This window comes from Nicotiana sylvestris, chromosome 5, assembly GCF_000393655.2.
Source record: "Nicotiana sylvestris chromosome 5, ASM39365v2, whole genome shotgun sequence".
Taxonomy (NCBI): domain Eukaryota; kingdom Viridiplantae; phylum Streptophyta; class Magnoliopsida; order Solanales; family Solanaceae; genus Nicotiana; species Nicotiana sylvestris.
This window is the reverse complement of record NC_091061.1, coordinates 19,722,709-19,743,066: the sequence shown is the minus strand read 5'-3', so window position 1 is coordinate 19,743,066 and position 20,358 is coordinate 19,722,709. Positions and strand designations below refer to the sequence as shown.

Here is a 20,358-nt window from a genome sequence, read left to right as displayed (position 1 = left end):
TTCTTTACATTATTGGTGTTTTTGCAAGAGTATGACAAGATTATTTGAGAAATGACAATTGATATGGTTTGTGTCCTGTCACCTTTTAATGACCTTTTGACTATTTTTAAAAAGATTGTCTCGCCATTTTTTTCAAATCTATTATGCTTCTCTATGTAGTTTACAACTATGTATCTCTTAAACGGTATTTTTCTGGACTCCTCTCTATTGTGTTGTAATGGCAGAAATGATAATCAAGAGAGTTACTTTTGAGATTTTTATAAAATTAATAGAAAAAAAAGGATAATTAAGTTAATTGTTCAAGGAAGGATATAATTTCTCATTTGTTGGAGAGTTTGAATATGAGAAAGAAAAATGAAAATAACACTTGAGAAATATCCGAGCATTTGATTATGCATTTTATTAGTATGTGATTTTTATAAGTATATGCATACAAAGTTTGACTTTATTATATCGATTAAATCATAAATACAATAATATTTTTATTGGAATTAGAGGTTGTATGAAGAAAAAGTCACGTTTAAATATGTCTGTATATCTTTTTTCTCCTATTCAAAAAAAGAAAAAAAACATGAGATGGAATTAAAGAAACTAAAAACATAAAGAAAATCGAACAAGCAATTCATTGTTAGTTATAGTCACTTACTTTTCTTGAAGATTCACAATTTTTTTTGCGAGGTGAAGTACATATAATTACAACTAACTGTATAATTTTTTCATCATCTCAAGTACTTATTCATAGATATTGAAGAAACTTTTAACATTCCTAAAAAATAAAGAACCTTTAACATTCAAGAAATGTTGAAGGCCCTTGTATCAGTGGACAGTGGACATCAATTCGAAAAGACTGACTAAAAATGAAAGAAATATGGAGAGTACGAACAATAAAAGGAACAGCCTCATCTTCATGAAGGTTGCTTTTTCACGTAGCTTTATCATATCTCTAAGCACAAGCTTCTGAATATTTCCGATTGAAATTCTTGAAAGGTCTTCGTTGAAAATCAATTTTTGATACCATATATATAGTATGCAATTTAGCTCTGCAAACTCTATAATATCCTTCTTACTTTGGCCTTTGTTTGCCAAAGTAAGAACACTGTTTTTCTGGATTAAAGTTATATGGCCGGATAGTATAATGAATTTCTTACGTAATTAATACTACAATTTAGTTTGTCTAAGGCTATCGATTAATGATATTTATTAGAGTTACTTCTAATTATCTTTTAAAGAATTTGATTGCGAAAATATTTTTACACCTTTATTATATAGAACTTAAAGTTATTTTTAAATTTATTTATTTGACTTTAATTTATGTACATTGATATACTAAAAAAGAAATTTGAATCACTCTACAGTATCGATTTATATAAGATTAACTTTTTACTTTTTTATGTCCTTGACCTTTTTGAATTTTTACAAAGTTCTTAAATTATGTGTGCAAAATGTGTATAAATTTTTATACATTAAACTAAGTTCTCCACTTCGTATAAAAGCACACTTAATTAATTAGCAAAGATTGATTTTTTTAATAAATTATGACATTAGACATTTTGATTTTTTTATAATCGCGTGAAGCGCAGATAAATTCACTAGTTTCTTATAGGGAAATTTTCGTTCCTATACCATATATGAAACTATATTACCAAATATGTTCATAGTTTGCATATTACCCGCCATGCTAATAGTATTTCTACAAAATATAGACAATTCATTAAATAAGGAATCATTGTAGTTGTAGGCTTCCTTATTTAAGCGCGCTAAAATTGGGGAATTAAATATTCTTCCAGATCTTCTACAACGCAAATCACGCACATTAATAATTATCGTCGTTTTTGTTTCAAATTGAGCTACTCTGTTTTCTGTGATATACTCTGTTTCAAACTTTTTTCTGATTTCACAAATCAAAAACGACTAAAAATCTTCTACAATTTTTCTGCAACATACGCAATTATGTCCAAAATCTCAATTATGCTACAACTGAATGAAAATTGGGATAGCTATGGGAGATTTAGAGAATTTCAAGTCGATGGCATTGTAGTCGATGAGGATGCGAGTTATAGTCTATTGATTTCTACAATAGCACAACAATTAATGATCGATACATCCGAAAAAATTATAGAAATCAAATACATTGTCAACGAGCATTGTCCTCCAATGGAAATTAGGAACGATATGGATGTTCGTCTATATATGGAGACGAAAAAGAAAAACAAAAACTTAGGATCATATCCGCTATGTATAACTGTTCGTGATTGCAATATGGAATTGATTATCACCAGTGAGAACACAGTTGCCGGTTTGTGCTGTTAATTTTTCTATCAAATTCTGGTTGTATGTCAATATCCTACATTTTATCTATATTTTTACTACAAATAAACTACATGTCAGAGTATATATATATATATAAGTATGAATTTTCATAATATCTATAAAAAATTTACATTTATTCTATAATAAAACTACATAGCATTTGAAAAATTAATATGAAATACAGATTTACAATTTTTCTACAAAATTTCTAAAAATTGTTCATAATAGTATTTATCTTTATTTTTGTGCAGGTTCGTCTGGAACATTAAAGTTACTTGATATGCCAACATCTCCCGTTATAGAGGAATATGAAAGTATAATAATAACAGTGTACACCAAGTTTTATTGAAGTAGGACAAGTATATAAAGACAAGCAAGCAATTGCAACTGCAATGAAGCACTATTCTCACATGCACAAGTTCCAATTCAGGGTTAAAAGAACTAGTGCTAGAAGGTATGAACATATGAATGGTCAAAGATCATTATTTTTTTATTTTTGTAGTTTATTTGTAATTTTTTACTTCTTCAGTTTTTTCTTGTGATAATGTTTATCAGTATTGTAAATGAATTGTAGTTATGTTGTATATAAATTGTATAATGTGATCGTTTAAGCTAAAACAGTCTTTTTCTTTTTAAATCTACATTTTAAACCAGTGTTTAAATTGTATTTATTTTGTAGCTACTGGCTGATATGTATTGGTGAAAACTGTACATGGCACTTCAAGACAACTAGCATAAATGATTCTGTAATGTTCAAGGTCAGAAATTTCAACAGCCAGCACACATGCTCTTTAATGGACAATACATTCATACAACGCAAACCTACTGTCATGGTAGTTGGTAGCATGGTTATTCCAAAATATTCTGATCCTAAGACAATTTACACACCAAAAGACATACAATTTGACATGTTGTCAAAACACGGCGTGAATCTAACCTACATGCAAGCTTGGAGAGCAAAGGAAAAGGCTTTACAGTTTTTGAGAGGTCATCCTGCTGACTCCTACAGCAAATTGTCTAGTTATTTGTATATTCTGGAGAAGTCTTATTGGGGGTATGTAGTTAAATTGAAGAAGATGGACGATGACTGCTTCTTGTATTATTTGTTGTGATGTGTACGTCAATCAGTGGTTGGGAATATTGTAGGTCAGTTGTAGTAGTTGATGGGACCTTCTTAAAGTCAGCATACAGGAGAATAATGCTAACTGCTAGTACAATGGATGCAGCAGGTATTGAAGTTTATTGTAGAAATATTGTAGCTTGTATGTTTGTTGTAGTACTTGCAGATTTATTGTAGATATATTGTAGAAAAGTTGTAGTTTGTATGTATATGTCTTTTCTGCATTTTTTCCTACACCCAATTAATTGCTTTTTGCCACATAATGTAGGTACCATATTACCATTGGCATATGTTGTTGTTGATTCAAAAAATGACGCATCATGGAAGTGATTTTTTGAGCAATTCAAACATGCATATGGTGAAAGACCAAATATGTGTGTTGCTTCGGATCGGAATGAGAGTATCTTGAAGGCAACATCTATTGTTTATCCATGCATGCCACATTATTCTTGCATGTGGCATATTTGGACAAATATACGGGCAAAGTTCAAGAAGGGACATCTAAAGTTAAGCGAATTGTACTTTGTCACGGCACGGTCATACATGCTTGATGAATTTAATAAAAGGATGTCAAAGATTGAAGAGTTTGACCCTGGGGTTAAAGCATACTTATACGATATTGGCTACCATAGATGGTCTCGAGTACATGCTACGGTGAATAGAACTTGGACAATGACATCAAACATTGCAGAGTCGTTGAATGTTATAACAAAATATGCAAGAGAGCTACCGATAGTAGAACTATTAGAGTATATGAGGACCCTTCTTGAACGTTGGACGAAAGAAAAGTTATTGAAAGCAAAGGGTACATTCACATACCTTGGGTTCAAATTCAACAAAGAGTTGGATGACAACAGAACATTGTGGCACAAGCTTAGAGTAAGATCTTATCATTTATTGCATCAAATTAATTTATACAGGACAATGTAGATAAGTTGTAGATATTTTGAATTTAACCGTATATGAATTGTTTCTTGGTTTGTAATGTAATCGTAGGTGAGAGCTTCAACAGACTACATCCATACAGTACTAGATAGTGTGAGGCGCTCTATTGTTGTCTTGAAAACAAGAGATGTAGTTGTGGGCAATTCCAACTTGATGAACTTCCTTGTCCACATGCTTTGGCTGCTTTCAGATACAGGGATGAGTCTTTTGAACAATATTGTTCTCCTTATTACACAAGGGAGAACCTCTTGCGTACTTATGAAATACCAGTAAATCCCCTGTCTGAGGAAAGCAAATGGAATGTGCCACAACATATATCTGAAGAAGTAATAAATCCACCTACAGTAAGGAAAAGGCAGCCAGGAAGACCTCAAAAAAAGATACAAAACATATGATGAAATAAATTCAAAGAAGTACAAGGTTTCATGTGGTAATTGCGGAGGAGAAGGGCATAACAAAAGATCTTGCAATAATGCACCCAAAAAGAAATAAAATTTTATGTAGTTAACAGAATATTTCATAAAAATTGTTGGTGAGTTCAGGATAACAGATTTTGATGTGTAATTGTTGAGGATTTTTAAGATCATAATGTAGTTAGTTAGGATTTGTTTTGTATTGAGATAATACTTTCATAGAGTGATTTGTTTATGAATGGTTTCTACATATATAATCTACCACTTTTTTACTATCTCTAGCATCCTTTACATAGTTGTTAATGTGTAACTACAATTTATCTACAATACAACTACAAAAAAATTACATTAACTAGAATTGACAGAATAACTATATTATAAATCAGTAGGAAAGGAGTTATATACTAAAATATTGTAGATCAAGTACTGCATACATTCAACAAATAAATATAAAAGCAACAAAATACATTGTTAAATTTTTTTTATAAATTATCTACAAACTCAACTACAAAAAAACTACAATAGCTGGAGCTGACATAATAGCTAGATTATAACTCAACTAGAAAGAAGTTATATGCTAAAGATTTTTATACTTTATCTACAGAAAAACAACAAAATAACTACATATTTTTGCATTGACAGAATAACTGTATAAAAATTCAGTTGGAAAAGATTTGTATGCTAAAATAATGAAGATCAAGTATTGTAAACATTCAACAAGTGAATATAAAACTAACAGAATGTTTCCATTTGAACTACTATACTGGATAAGAAAAAAAAAACAAAGGCTACTATAATTGTAGCGCAAGTCTGCTACAATTAAAACACAACAATATTGTTCAAAAACTTGTCTACCATCTTTCTTCTAAACTAGCATCAACTAAACAATTATACTACATGTTCCACACAAAACATTACAACTACTTCTTCTTCCTCTGCACTCGTGTTTCCTCATTCAAAGCTGGTGCACCTTTTCTCCTTGCCAATTTGCATGTCACCTCACTTTCACTAATTGCCCCATGTTCCTGCTTCTTTCTAGCATAGTCCCAAAGTAGCGCTCCATAGCGTCTACGGTGTTGGTCAATATTAAAAAGGTCTTCTTCCGGAATTGATAACTCTCCAAGACTAACATACTCTGCAAAGATAGCAACAAATACACCACAATCGTTGCAAAGATAAAAAATATCAATATTTACCAAACCATTAGAAAAAAAGGGTTAAATGTATAGAAAGAAAGAATATTTTTGTTACAGTGATCCTTCTTTTTGTTGTGGTATCTCTCTGACGATCCACTGAATGTTAAGAGGGTCGGTAATAGCTTTCTCAATGTATGCCTTTGTATTCTTGAAGTTGATGTCTTTACGCTTCCCATAAAAATCGGTGCATGACAAATACAAAGTAATAATAACAGAAAACTTGTCGACACAAGATTCAACAATTGGGTGATTGCGTGAAGAGACCATGGAATCATACGCATAAAGTTGCCTCTCTGCAATATCAAAAACAACCAACACCCAGTGAAATTTTTCTACAATGTTGACGGGCATGATGACATAATCAACTTCATCCCATGCAACATTTGCAAGTAGTCTATACCCCAATATATATTTTGCTACAACGTCGTGGGGTTTGACAACAGAAAACTTCTTTTCTTGAGGAGAATTTTGAACTTTTCATAAATCTGATCAATCCTAGTCTTGAACACACAATTTGTTGTAGTAAACCTGGTCTTGTTGTGGGGGCCATACTTGCCTTTTTTCCTCAAGTAATACATTATAACATTAATGTGCTGCAATAAAACAGATTGCATTTATAATACAAGTTATCTTCAAATAATCTACACAAATCTACAAAATGACTACAATGCATCTACAATTAGAATTCAAAGCATCTACAATCAGGGTACAAATTATCTACAAATTATCTACAAATGAAATACATTGAATCTTACCGAGTTATTGAGGACTTGTCCGGGTGTGCAAGGGAAAAGAACCACTCCGTCTTGTCAACCTTTTCCACTCCAAGATCTAACCGTGGCTTAATTTGGTTGTCCTTTATAGAATACGGAGCATTCCTCCTATATAAACAAATAGAAATTAAAATAAAATTATTGCATGAAGTGGATGTGTAAAAGATGAATACTGGAATAAAAGTGTCAAATTGTGCAAACTAACCTCTTTGAACCTGTGTCGGTACCGTGGTATAACCACTTGTGGAATTGATCCAACAAGTCAAGATCTACATTTTGACAAATAACACTAGTAAATGGGTGCTTGAGGTAAAAAATTTGAGGTCCAACAGAGGTGCTGCCACCAGAACTGTATAAAGGGAGAAATGGTGATCGGGTATGCTTTCCCGGCTGCCTTGTTCTACCTTGATGCACGGGTGTTGTTTCATCTTGTATAGGCTCACCAAACTTAACCAACTAGAAGAAGTTATCAGGCAGCTCGAAATCATCAAGTGTAACCCCCTTCTTCTCACCTCCGGAGTCTTCTAAATCACCTACATTCACACACTCTGCCTCTTCACCTATATTGTTATCTTCCTCATTTTGTTGTCCTCTTTGAGATGCTACTATCACTCTGTGAATTAGAGGTTGTGCATGCATATCTTTCCTCTCTGTAACAGCATGTATATCTAGCCTAATAGAATGGTAAAAATATTGAAACCTAAAGCAAATATCTCTAATTTCAATTTCATACCTGCATTCTCTTCATCAACTGCCCCTTCAAAATGTGTATATAAATCACACGTGCTAGATGATTTTCTTCACCAAGTGCACCTTCAACATGTTCTGTTTTTTTAATTAAAAATGTTAAATCATACTGGTTAGTAGTGGCTTGACAGTTTAAGAAGATATGTAGGTGTGTTATAAGATCTACATAAATCTGTAGATTTCTGCTAATATACAGTATTTATTTGTACGTATTTTGTATATATAATGTAGATAAATTGTAATTATGTTGTAGATAACTTCTAGATATTTTGTAGATATTTTGTAGATAATTGTAGATAAAGTGAAGTTATTTTGTAGATACCTGTTTTGCTGGTGCTGGCCTCCACTGGTTCTCAACTAGTGAACTGAAATTGTTGATTGTTCTTGTCTTTTGGTTGGTCAATATTTTTGGTTGAACTCCCAGCAAACTGAAAGTTTTATATTAGTTAGGATATATATTTTAGAGGTGACATAAATAGTTTTGTTAATATGAATAAAAATCAAATGTTACCTTTGCATCAACTTGATCATTTGGACTGTTTATCGTCTGCAAAACAGTCTTGACAGACTCATTTATTAGCACTCGAAGGCTACCTAGTTCTTCAAATACATCTTTCCTAAAATCTTCAAGCTTTTCATCGACCTACATATTATAAAAAAAACATAGTTAACTTCAAAATATATCTTAACATACATTAAAGAACAGATGCACTATTATATATACATCACAATGTTGTTTAGGAATACATGTTACCTTCTCAAGACCTCTTTTTAACTTTCTTATTTTACGAAGAATAGACTCCTTGTCCTCTTTTCCAATTGATTCTTTGGGTTCCAATGGAGGAGCATCAACTTTGGGATCCTCAGAAACATGTTCAATCTCTTCGGCTATGTACTCAACTTTATCAGGCAAAGACATCACTGAAAGCTCTTCAGGTGATTCATTTATGTTGGTGAACTAAATGAGGAAAAAAAATAAATTAGCTTGATTAAGGCAGAATATGTATACAAATCGTAGATATTTTGTAGGTAAATTGTATAATCATAAATAAATACCTTCATCTATTCAGGCTTGATCATTCTGTCTTCAATTGCAGCTAACCAAATCTGACCCTTACTAGCTGACCAGTTAAGTATGCGAGTGATTGAATTAGAAATCCTTGTAGCTATATCAGTGTTAACGGAGGAGCAATACTCATACAACCATACTTGCATGGCTAGTGAGAATCCTCGAATGAGATAAGAATGAACGAAAGGATTTAGCCTGTGCCTAACTGATTTAATCAACTGTCTGTAAGACTGAATACCCCATGGAAATGTCTCGTACTGACCGGATTCCACCAAATAAAACCTAAAATGATCTACCAACCCAATATGGTCTCTCTCTGAAGGACAAATGAAGAATTCTATGAGATATAGAATACATAACTTTACTACATCCTCATCATTTACCCAACTTTTGTTGGTTACAATCTGTTTTATGTATGGCTTCTCCACTTTTACCTTGTTTCGAAAGTAACTTCTCATTATCTTACTGACATAATTCAGAGTGTAACCAAAGTCCATCACCTCGGTATGACATCTAAGACCAGTTATTAATGCAAACTCTCTCAATCCAAAATTTAACCTCTCACCTTTTAACTCAGCTGAAAAATAGGAAGCATCGGATGAATTCAATTCATACTTCAAAAGAAGATGAATAGCTTGATTTTGCATGCATAAATTGGGAAATGACAGTAAATAACCAAAGCATGTCTTCTTGAATAGCTTCAAACCATTTGGAGACAAAAGCTCTTTAATTTGGCTAGGAATGCTAGGGTCACATAATGTCTAGAATCTAAGCACCCCATAATCAACATTATGGGATGCAAAAAAATGTCCATTCTACACAATCAATAAATATAATCTCACATTAATACAGTCTTAAAAAACATAGATACATTTGCAATCTATCTACAAAATAACTTCAAAAAATATACAAAATATTATCAATTTTAAACAGATCAGCAAAGCTACAGTTAATATTCAAAATGAAGACAAATAATCTCACATTAATTCAGTGCTTAAAAAATATAGATACATTTGCATTTTATATACAAAATTACTATAAAAAATCTACAAAGCTGAAACAACACAGATTATGTAGATTTGTAACAACTAAAACAAACGAAATAACTAGTGAAGAAATTACTAAATTCTTACCTTCACCAATGATTGTTTTTGAACATTTTTAGGAGATTTAACACTAGGGGCTTTTTTTGAATTTTTCTTCTTTTTGGGAGTTTTTGAGCTGGGAGCCACTTTAGCTTTCTTTCCAGGTTTACTGATAGACACATCTTCTACAAAATCATCATCGTACACTATCTCTTTTCGTTTCCTTTCCGCTTGTTTGATTGGCCTCGAAGATTCTCCAGCATCGAAATCATGTTTTTGTTTATTTCTAGCTTCAGCCCTAATTTGACGCGGAGAAAGACTATGCCTCATATCTACAATTGCATGTGCAGATTTCCCTTACTTTTTGAGTGAATGTGGTAATAATACACCCAAATCGAAAGAAGGTATATCAGCTTCTCTAGCTTTTTTAGGGCAGTGCTTTGAAGGTTTGTTCTTCTTTATTGATAAAATTTGAAGCTGAAGGTAAATGTGTGTATGAAATTTGAAGATTTGACTTCAATTTTTGACCGGTTGTAGAAGAAAAAACTGAAAATTGGATGTTAATGGTGGGGGTTTAGCAAAGGAAATAATGGGTTTGAAACGTGGGTGTTGGGTGATACGTGGGTGAGGGTGAGGGTTTGGGAGAGGGAAACGTGGGGGGGGGGGGGTGGAATTTGGAGGAATATACAATACAATTAATGTACCGTTAAAACACATTATGGTATAAAATTGGTAATTAGGTATACTAAATGTAATTATATCAAACCTTAAACATTATGGGTAATATAGTTTCCTATATGGCACAGGAATATAAAAATTCCTTTCTTATACAGATGAAGATGAAGTTTTTGGCCCAGCAGTTACAAGATTTAAAGACGTAGAAGTTAGAACTAGTAGTAGAGTGCTGTTAATCAATTAGTATAGGGTTGACATTTTGCTTGAAGAGATCTGATTAATTCAGAAATCTTTAAGAGTAAAGGTTCTCAATTCTCACATCGCCTGTTAAGAATAAATAATCCGTTCTCTGCCCATACTTTTATCGGGATCTATCTCATGCTTTTGAACTCCCTAAAAAAAATTCAGTAACTAATCATGTGAAGGCAGTTTTGAGATGGATATTGATATCAAGCTGTGAGAAAAAATAACAAATAGAATGAGTCTTATCTTCTTACTTCTCAAGTCGAAATCCAGCTGCCACACAACAGCATCTTAAAGGGTAAAAAGCAGTACTTAGAGGGATTCCATAATGTCACTTAAAATGGCATCCGTGCTTTACTATTGTTTCAGTCACAACTAAGAGCCAGTGAATGAAGAAACTCTACACGAGGCTTTCACTATTTGCCTTATCCACCACAGTAACCTTACATAATCATCTGGAGCAGCAGGAAGAGTCAGGAATATTAACTAATGTTGTAAAACAACAATCCCAAAACCACCTTTCAACTGAAGCCACAACCTATCCTCAACATAACTTCTGTATCCAACATCTATTCAAATGCATGAGTGCCAAAAGGTGGAGCTAACTTTTTTGGTTTGCAATTGAATGAGTTTAGTGTATCACATCAGATTGACTGCTACCTTCTCAAAAACCATCCAATGCAGAATTTTTTAAGCAACAAAGCAAACTGCTAGGAATCAATGCAGTGATCCTGGGAGGTGCATAGAGATGGTTGGTCTTACAAAAGAGCCTATCGAAAAGCCAAGATCCTAGGCCATTACCTTGTATTCCCCTTCTCAGTGGGTATGCAAAATGTAAGAAGTTCGGTAAGCAAATATGTCATTAGATTTACAACAACTAGCCACTTAACTTCTCAAGTCAAATTGTTTCATATAGCTACGGCCACCATGGCAGTCAAGATGAAGGGTACTCAATTTAACCCTCTTCTTGGTACATGAAGGTGTAGCTTCAATATGGAGGATAATTCCAACCACAGCAAAAAAAGTTCATCATTGAGCTCAGACATTAACAAGTCACTATAAGTAGGATATTCAAGGTCAACACAAAAACTCCCATAATGCATATATTCTAATTAAACATGTTTATAATCAGCAAATCCTCAATATTGACCTCTAAACGCAGGTTCAAACCGAACAAAACAGAAAAGTAGAGAGTAACAAAATCAATTTATCCAAAAAAGTGTTGTAGATGTTCCTCTAAAAGACAAGCTCATGTGGTTTCATGCCTGCCTTGAGTGAGAACCTCGCGGACAAATAAGCCTTCAATTCTGGAACTCCTTCAATGGCCTTGATCAATGCAGTGTCCACAGCTTTCTGCTCATCTTTCTTTTCTTGTGGAAGTACATTCTTCTCCTGCACTCAACAATCAAATACACAAATCACAAATTAAATCAAACGACTCTCAAATGGACACTCCAAAAATGTCATCGGGTGCATGTCGGATCCTCCAAAAGTAGTGCATTTTTGAAGGATCCAATACGGGTGCGGCAGCATTTTGGAGAGTCCGCATAACATAGAGTGTGTGTATACATATAATGCTCGCACATACACAGACTAAGAGAAATTTGATAATATATACATTAAACTAAGCTGTGGGTGCATCACTTTGTGTAGATATATATATTTGTGTAGATATATATATATATTTAAAGTTTAAGTTCCATTCACTAATGGTATAAAAAACATATACACTATCACTTAAAAGGTAATTGCAAGTAACTCTATACACTGACGTTGTAAATAATCCATTATAATATCCATGTATATAACTTAAACCCATATATTTCTACTAAGTCCATATCCACTTTCAAAAGGTATATCCACAATACATTGATCTATACACATGCACACACACATAAGTGTGCGCGCACACACACAGCAAACAATTTTATTATAAATATATATATATCTATACTAAGTCACATTTATATATGATCCTGAATTTGCACACACACTAAGGAAACAAATCTAAACAGAAAAAGAACTAAGAAAACAAACCTCTTTCTTGTCTTCAAAAAACTCCCCTTCTCCCTTCTTCTGCTTCTTCTCAGCCTGCTTAGCAAAATACTTATCATCAATTTTCTCCACATTCACACCCGAAACATCAACCTTAGTTGAGGTACCAATAACATAAGCTTGATTCACACGTCTAAGAGGAACGCCATTAAGCTTAAAGGGTCCAGTAACAAGCAGTAGCCCAGAACCAAGTTGTTTCAAAAACACAACTCGTTTCCCCTTAAACCTACCAGCTAGGATAATCAACACAGTTCCAGGTGTAATGCTTGCTCTGAGTTTTGTAGGTTTTGGCTTGTGTTTGTTCACAAGTGGTTTTGCCACATCATCGGCGGGGTAAAACTTTGGGGGTTTTATTGCCGGAGCGGCGGTGGTGGGTTTTTTGCTGTGGGATGGAAATGTGCCGCCGTTTTTTTTCTTGATTGCCCAGAGACCTTTCTTGTGGTACATTTTAGAACGTGAGAATTTTCCCAGGCCAGGAATTAGTTCTGGGTTACGAAGAGTTTTCTTGGGCGCCATTGGAGAAGAGAAGCTGCTCAGGTGAGAGAGTAAACCCTAGTTTTTGAGAGAAATGGCTGAGATCTCAGCGTTTGGTTATGTAAAGGGATATTGAAGATGAGAGCCCACGTGTATTTGGGCTGGTCTGGGCTAGGTGATTTTTCATCTTTGGGCTTGCCATGGATTTCGTCAAATTGTAGAAAAAACTCGACAAAATAGCCACTTTTTAGACGGGTAATTGACATTTATCCCTCATTACAAAACTAGTCAAATTTAACCAGTTTTTCACTATGTGGAGTTTCAATTATAAGAAGTTGAATATTAACATATTATATTGGAGCTTTTTCGTATTCTCAAGCTAGGAATATTTTTAGGAAGAATGACAGTGTATAGCCGTTGTAAAAATAATAGCCGAAAAATATATAAAATTTATATAGTATTTGTATATATATATATATTCTGTATGTTATATATAAAAATTATACAAGTTTTATATACTTTTTTGGCTACTAGATATAAATAGTTTATGAGGGCTAAAAGTAATAATATCCCATAGTTTTATTTAATTTTATTTTCACATTAAAAAGTGAAAATATATTGATCACATTTCAAACGGTTGCTAAACATTAAAAAGTGGACTAAAAAGTAATTACACCGTGGCATTTTTATCATATTATGTAGTTGACCAAGGCTTTCAGTAAATATGAGGTCTATGATTTAATTGGTGATGGACAAGAATGGCCCTATAAGGGCTAATCTTTAAATATCGTCCTCGCTTTTAATGTATATAGAAATTGGCCCTCGCGCCCATACACCTTTCTTGCTTGTCAGGGATTCTTTATTGAATTGGTAAATTTTATACTATATTAGTGTACGTAGATTGTTAATTGTTCATAAACTCTACCAATTAGCATGATTTTGTAATGATTCAATTATTTACCAAACTCTATATTGGTATGACTTATATTATCTGCATTCAACTTATATGTTAAATTGTTAATAAATTCTATCTGATTGGTATAATTTTGTTTTTGTTCAATTATTCATCAAATTTGCTAGATTGGTATGACCGTGTTATTTGTAATTGATATATCTGTTAAATTGTTTATCATAATCTATTCGCATAAATTTTTGTATTGTTTAACAAAGTATTATTTGAATTTATAATTTTTATCTGGATCAAACCATCCAAAATATACTCAAATAATCTCAAGTTTGAAGCAAAACATCCAAACACCAACACAAACGACCCCTAATCATCAATACAACAATCCCTTAGAGAGACAATTGGTGTAATTTGTGAATTTGATCGCCAGTGGGTGATGTTGATGATTCTCCATCTCTTAATTAGAAGTTAAAGTTTGAGACATGTGAATGAATTTTTTAGAGGCATTTTATTGGATAAAAATTGTCTTTTACGGTCAAATTTGAATATCAAAGCAAATACTCCATCCGTTTTATTTAAATCGTCTGACCCAAAAAGAAAAATGATAACCTTCTATGCTTCAATTTTTTTTATTTGTTTTTATCTTTAAAGAGATGCTCTTATAGTTGCAAAAATAACATATGGTTATAATGATACTTTTAATGTGTCAAAAGTTTTTTTTTTCTTTATTAGACTTCACGCCAATCTTCACGCCGATCAAATATTGCTACATAAAATAAAGTGGATCAAGTTAATAATAATAATAAATATACTAATTTGGTAGGAAAAGAATTCACATGGTAAAAAAGGTTGGAGATAGCATCTCCTACATATTTGCGCCACCGATCCGCGGCCGTAAATGGAAGGAGTAGGGGCCAGATTGGGCCGGTCATCAACTAGGTACGGAGGGCCGATCACAGTATTTACTGGACCAGTTCGAAGGTGGAAGAAAAAGTGGATCCACGTAACGCCGCCGACCTCCGGCAACAATCATCAGAGAGCTAACGGCAGAGTTAACGGTAGTAACGATTCTCATCTATTGCTTTTCAAATGGACGCCTATAACTGCTAGCCAAAACAACAATGGTACTGCTGGCGGTAACGGCGAAAAAAATGACTCCCCTAACGACGACGCCGTTGCGGTGGAGGAGCTACCTAAGCGTAAATTCAAGTATATTCCGGTAATTATTTTCCAATGAGTTGGCAGCTTTGAGTTTTAATAACATGAACTTTAGTGCATATTGAGAGATAAGCTAAGTGTAATGTGTTTGTATATTGAATTATGATTTTTTATAGAACTTTTAGCTTTGGATAAGTGTACTTTGCTTGAAAGATTACATAGTTAGTATGCACACCCGGAGTTTACATCAAACTAAGCAATTTAACCTTAATTGTTCAAGTGAAAATATATATTCCTATCATTTAACCATGGTTAAGTGAAAGACACATATCTTGCATTCATTACTTTGATGTAAACACTGGATGGGGTAAATTTAATTTATGAAATTATCATAGATTATTAACACTGATCTCAAAAGATATTTAAAATATATACTTAGGTGCTGACAATGGTTCAGTCTTTTTCTCATTTACAAATATTAATAGAGCTTTATTTTGTAAGTCAAAAGTTTCATTGCCAAACACCAAGCTGGTGTCAAAAATGACTTCAAGTTGTTCATAACTCTACTGGAGTCATCCATAGGTATCTATGAAGTTTGCCGACTATCTTTACAATAGAGTATTCTCTCTTTACACCAAAAACACAAGTGGAATAAAAGAAGGATCTTTTTAATGTTGTCCTCATTTAACTTTTTTTTTTGAGACTGGTACCAATACAAATGTCAAAATAGTAAAGTTCAAAATTTGCAATTACTGATTGTCCTCATTTAACATAGAGAAGTACTCCTAAATCTCCCTATATTGGTTTGCGGTGGTGCTGCTTGGTGCGCTGTCAATGAGATCAGTGATGCATGAAAGTGAAGAAGACGTTAAAGATATACCTGGCGTGAATATTTGCCTGAAATAACGTGGAGTTCTCTGCTTACCTGGGTCGTGGAGGGTGGTGGGAGCAAGGGGGGAGGGAGGTAGAGAGAGAAGATGAAGTTTGATACATTTGATCCCTTCTCTTTTACATAAGATGTGGGTGCTCAGTCCTTGCTTTGCCAAAGCATGTTTTTTCTAGTGCATTTATGGTTCGTTGCTTTGTTGAGGGATGCTGGAGCCCCAGGAAGATGGTTCTCTTAGAATGGCACTGTATGACTATTGAGTTGAAGTCTTACTAGTTCAGTAATATGCTACCTTAGGTTCTACAATGTTAGCCTCTATAATGTCTCCATATGCGGAGATGTTGTGGACACTTGTCCCAGTAAGAGGAGTTTGATTTCAGTATTTATTGATCAAAAGAGGCAGTGGGAAGTAAAATCTAAGAAAGTGTAGTGGCTTATTACCTGATCTTTCCTTTTAGGGAAAGGTCAAAATAACCCCTTTACTATACAAAATATGTTAAGTTTACCCTCTGGTAAACCATTGAGTCATTCTTTTAGCAAATTGTCTCTTATTTGCCCTTGACCTTGACGGAACTCCGGGGAGTACTGTGGGTGGATTTCACGTGTCAAAGTGCTTCAGAAAAGAGGTCCAGATTTACCCCTTTATTTTTAAGTACGGTTTAAAATTACCTCGGTTATACATCGGTTAGGGTCCATGCTCCATTAAAGTCAAGGAAAAATACGAGATGCTTTGCCAATGGTAAGGGTGTGAATGGCCCAAAGTATAATAGATGGCAAAATTAAGATATTCTGTACAGTAGAGGGGTATGTTTGACCCTACTTTTTATTTGGAATGTGAAATGTATCTTTCCCGTGCTAGGTGTTATACTCAGATTAATCCTTTCCCATAGTAGGGTCATGATTCATGGCACACAATTCTGTTAGCCATATGTTGATGTTGGTCAGTTGTCTGCAGTTCAGTAATCTGATGCCATTTTATATTGGTCTTTCAATCAGGGGTTTGTTTGTTGTATTTTATGCGCTTAATGCTGATATTTATATTTTATTTTTAAATGGTTGAAATAGATTGCTCTGCTTGAAGAACAAAACTACGAGGAATCTGAACATGACAATGAAGCAAAACCAGCTGAGACTGACTCAAATGGTGGGAGGCCAACATTGGAGACTGATGGTTTTGATGAAAATCCTGACATCAATAATGTGCCGATGGAAGAAAGTCAGGTAGCAAAACTAGCATTTAAGTTTAATAGCATGTTAGTATGTGTGCTTGCAGTCTCACTTCCAATACAAAAGTACTTGCAGGAAGCAATTTAAACGTGATTTGGAAATGACAGGCTCTTTTAATTAACTTTTTATCTGAAAGGAAAATGAGATTGAAGCCATGAACTTCATACAGCTAGTATCTTGTATATTGTGGCTTCTCGTTCTAGCCCTCTTCTCCCAAGCCAAATGTTTAGATCCTAATTGTGCTTTTCTTTTAGTTTATCGAAAAAGAGTGCTATTATTTTTTGATAATGTGAGAGCGCTTTTATTTCAGTGCAGTGGTGTATTTTCTAAAGCTTTTCCATCCCGAACTTGATAAAGGTCTGGTGTTTAGCTTCTAAAGAGCTTTTTCCTAATTTTTACTAGGAATTTTGGTGATACTTTATCCTTTTGTTGGGCTCTAAACTGCCTTGGTCATTTGCTCTACAAGTCTGGCTAGATACTGAAATTCTGATTTTTGCGAGTCCGATAGCAACAATGGTATATTGTTGTGCAATGTCTGAATTGTGCCTTTATCTTTCAGGCTCCACAAGATAACCCTACAGAACGACAAGATTTAAATGAAAGCACCTTGGACTTGTCTTTGGGCTAGGAGGCTCATGAACAATAGAGATTAGACAAGAGATGATCAGTTGGTCAAAGTGAACTCCAGTAGCACTGAGGCAATCTGGCTTTCTGTAAAATGCTGCTCATGATTGAGCAACGAAACTGCCTCAGCTCTTCATTCATCCTAAGGTAACTGTAATTTTTAACCTTTGTGTACTGTAAGGTAGAGTCACTATTTTTTTAATTGGCCGAGTTGATAATTTTTTTCCAACGACCATAGTGGAACATATATATTGGAATTAGTGGGACGACATATGCTATTGCATCAAGATTGAAGGGCTATGATTCATTCTTTTATTCTCTTTGTCTTAGTATATGCAAGTTCCGATTTTGTGGAGCAAGAAGTTGTTGTCTGTATGTATCGTCATAAGAAAGAACGAGTGCTTCAAGTGTTTGCAGTAAATAAAGTACCCCCATACCCTCAGAAACACACAAATGGAAGACAAGCAAATTTTTGAACTGATGTTAAGAAGCAAAATAGCTATTGCTGCTGCAGCGATACTGCGAAAACTTGCAGTTCCTCTCCTGGAGCTTTTTCAGTGGCCATTTGCGAGCTGCGCAATCATGCTGGGCATTTGGGAAAATGGAAAACTTTGAACCATCGATCTGTTATCTTTAACTGTTGTTCATATATTTCCATTTACAGGTAGTTTCTCTCAAATTGTGCAGAATGCCATTTACTATTTATGATCAATTGCCATTTTTTCCTGGTTTACTAGACGTAGTTTTCCGCTAGCTCTGCATAAAGTAATGGTTGATATGGACAATTTAGAGATAGAGAAAAAATTGATTTTCAAGCTATTCACGCGCCCAACTCCAAGTGAGATCATTGTTTTTTTGCTTTTCATATATTTTCTGGTTCTTGTGATACAATTATTTTTTTCTATGGTTTCGGTTGATGTATTGCCTCTTTTCGTCTTCTTCTAATCTTCTTGAGCCGAGGGTATATTGGAAATAACATCTCTATTCCCTCAGGGTAGGGGTAAAGTTTGCTTATACACTACCTTTCCCAGATCCCACTAGTGGGATTTCGTTGGGTCGTTGTTGTTGTATGTGCATGAGGTGCTCAATAGACACATTTTTGTGGGGGTTGAAGTGTCTAATAGAAACAAGTGTATGTTGATTATACTTCTCAAAAAATAATTGTAAATTATCTTTACAAAAAATAGTAATTCTTTTTTAATGTTAATTCGGTTTGTTTTGTAAAAGATTAAATCTATGATAACTAACTTATATACTTGAATTTTACGTCATTAAGTTTGGCTAAGAATGTAAATGGAGTTGATGCTCAAGTTTTTAAAAGACGTAAGGCAGAATGGCCGTTTAGATACTTGTACTTGTTTTGGTTTGTCATCTCGGTCCTTATAATCTGCAAAGTTTCATTTAGACATTTTAATTTGATCAAAACCTATATTTTAAACCCTAAAAACCATTGATCAAGCACATGTGGCAACAAAATGGTTGAGCTGGACAATACGAGTGTAGTTTACACGGACAACGAGCGTGAATATGACATTTTGAATAAGAAATAATTAAAATAAGAATGAAAAATAAAATAAAATATGTAAAAAAGCAAAAAGCAAAAAACAAAAAACAAAATTCCCCGCACCCCCACCCCAATTTTCTTTTCCTGTTAGCTTCTTCCCCCACCCCTCCCCTTTTTGTTTTCTTGTTTTCCCTATAAGTTTCTTTTTCTTCCCCAAGCAAGAAAATAAAAGATTCTTATTTTTCTTCATTTAATTATCGCCTGCAAATGCAAATGCAAATCATTGTTTGCACCGGGTAAGACCTGTCTATGAGCCAGAAAAGACCTACATCTTTCCCGCTTCTTTTAACTCCACTTATCCACTAACGTCGCCGTAATCTCTATCATCAATGGTGGACAAGAAGAAACGTCGACGAGTAGCTCACGACTCTGACTCCGATTCTGACGCCCTCCCTTTCAAATCTAAGGTAAAACCCGATTTCGTCATCCTCCAAACCCTAAAAAATCTCAAGGCCTAATTTGTCGCCTCCAGTTCCAAAACCTAACTCTCGCCGATGCTGGATAAAATAAAATATGTAAAAAAGCAAAAAACAAAAAGCAAAAAACAAAATTCCCCGCACCCCTACCCCATTTTTCTTTTTCCTATTAGCTTCTCCCCCCCCCCCTCCTTTTTGTTTTCTTGTTCTCCTTATACGCTTCTTCTTCTTCCCCAAGCAAAAAACAAAAATTCTTGTTTTTCTTGATTTAATTACCGCCTGCAAATGCAAATGCAAATCATTGTTTGCACAGGGTAAGACCTGTCTACGAGCCAGAAAAGACCTACATCTTTTCCGCTTCTTTCAACTCCACTTATCCACTAACGCCGCCGTAATCTCTGTCATCAATGGTGGACAAGAAGAAACATCGACGAGTAGCTCACGACTCCGACTCTAATTCCGACGCCTTCC

The 20,358-nt window shown here is 34.1% G+C and overlaps 3 protein-coding genes and 1 non-coding gene across 5 annotated transcripts; 2 read left to right on the top strand and 2 right to left on the bottom strand.

The window, feature by feature from the left end:
• Nucleotides 1-3,997: 3,997 nt before the first annotated feature.
• LOC104225077 (uncharacterized) lies at nucleotides 3,998-4,648 on the top strand. Its single transcript, XM_009776841.1, has 2 exons — nucleotides 3,998-4,309; nucleotides 4,427-4,648. Exons 1-2 carry the CDS (start codon nucleotides 3,998-4,000, stop codon nucleotides 4,646-4,648), a joined length of 534 nt encoding a protein of 177 aa, XP_009775143.1.
• Nucleotides 4,649-11,406: 6,758 nt separating this feature from the next.
• Nucleotides 11,407-11,501, bottom strand: LOC138869878 (small nucleolar RNA snoR109). Its single transcript, XR_011400128.1, has one exon. It is a non-coding gene; the product is annotated as a small nucleolar RNA snoR109 (small nucleolar RNA).
• A 152-nt stretch (nucleotides 11,502-11,653) lies between these two features.
• On the bottom strand, nucleotides 11,654-13,223 carry LOC104225075 (large ribosomal subunit protein eL6-like). Its single transcript, XM_009776838.2, has 2 exons — nucleotides 12,614-13,223; nucleotides 11,654-11,968 (listed from the first exon to the last, which is right to left on the bottom strand). Exons 1-2 carry the CDS (start codon nucleotides 13,145-13,147, stop codon nucleotides 11,813-11,815), a joined length of 690 nt encoding a protein of 229 aa, XP_009775140.1. The 5' UTR covers nucleotides 13,148-13,223; the 3' UTR covers nucleotides 11,654-11,812.
• A 1,565-nt stretch (nucleotides 13,224-14,788) lies between these two features.
• LOC104225074 (uncharacterized) lies at nucleotides 14,789-18,643 on the top strand. 2 transcript variants are annotated; one of them, XR_710503.2, is made up of 4 exons: nucleotides 14,789-15,231; nucleotides 17,122-17,277; nucleotides 17,843-18,054; nucleotides 18,238-18,643. XR_710503.2 is itself a non-coding variant. In XM_009776837.2 (3 exons), exons 1-3 carry the CDS (start codon nucleotides 14,911-14,913, stop codon nucleotides 17,909-17,911), a joined length of 546 nt encoding a protein of 181 aa, XP_009775139.1. In that variant the 5' UTR covers nucleotides 14,789-14,910; the 3' UTR covers nucleotides 17,912-18,643. The 2 variants fall into 2 exon arrangements, 1 of the variants encoding a protein (XP_009775139.1); XM_009776837.2 differs by having other exon boundaries at nucleotides 17,843-18,643.
• The last annotated feature ends 1,715 nt before the right edge of the window (nucleotides 18,644-20,358 follow it).

Excerpts from the sequence above, each read along its gene's own strand:
- LOC104225075 (XM_009776838.2), bottom strand. The coding sequence starts at position 13,147 with ATGGCGCCCAAGAAAACTCTTCGTAACCCAGAACTAATTCCTGGCCTG. Across the intron at positions 11,969-12,613 it reads TTTTTGAAGACAAGAAAGAG|GAGAAGAATGTACTTCCACA; the intron begins GTTTGTTTTCTT and ends TGTTGAGTGCAG.
- LOC104225077 (XM_009776841.1), top strand. The coding sequence starts at position 3,998 with ATGTCAAAGATTGAAGAGTTTGACCCTGGGGTTAAAGCATACTTATAC. Across the intron at positions 4,310-4,426 it reads CATTGTGGCACAAGCTTAGA|GTGAGAGCTTCAACAGACTA; the intron begins GTAAGATCTTAT and ends ATGTAATCGTAG.
- LOC104225074 (XM_009776837.2), top strand. The coding sequence starts at position 14,911 with ATGGAAGGAGTAGGGGCCAGATTGGGCCGGTCATCAACTAGGTACGGA. Across the intron at positions 15,232-17,121 it reads GTAAATTCAAGTATATTCCG|ATTGCTCTGCTTGAAGAACA; the intron begins GTAATTATTTTC and ends TGGTTGAAATAG. Across the intron at positions 17,278-17,842 it reads TGCCGATGGAAGAAAGTCAG|GCTCCACAAGATAACCCTAC; the intron begins GTAGCAAAACTA and ends TTTATCTTTCAG.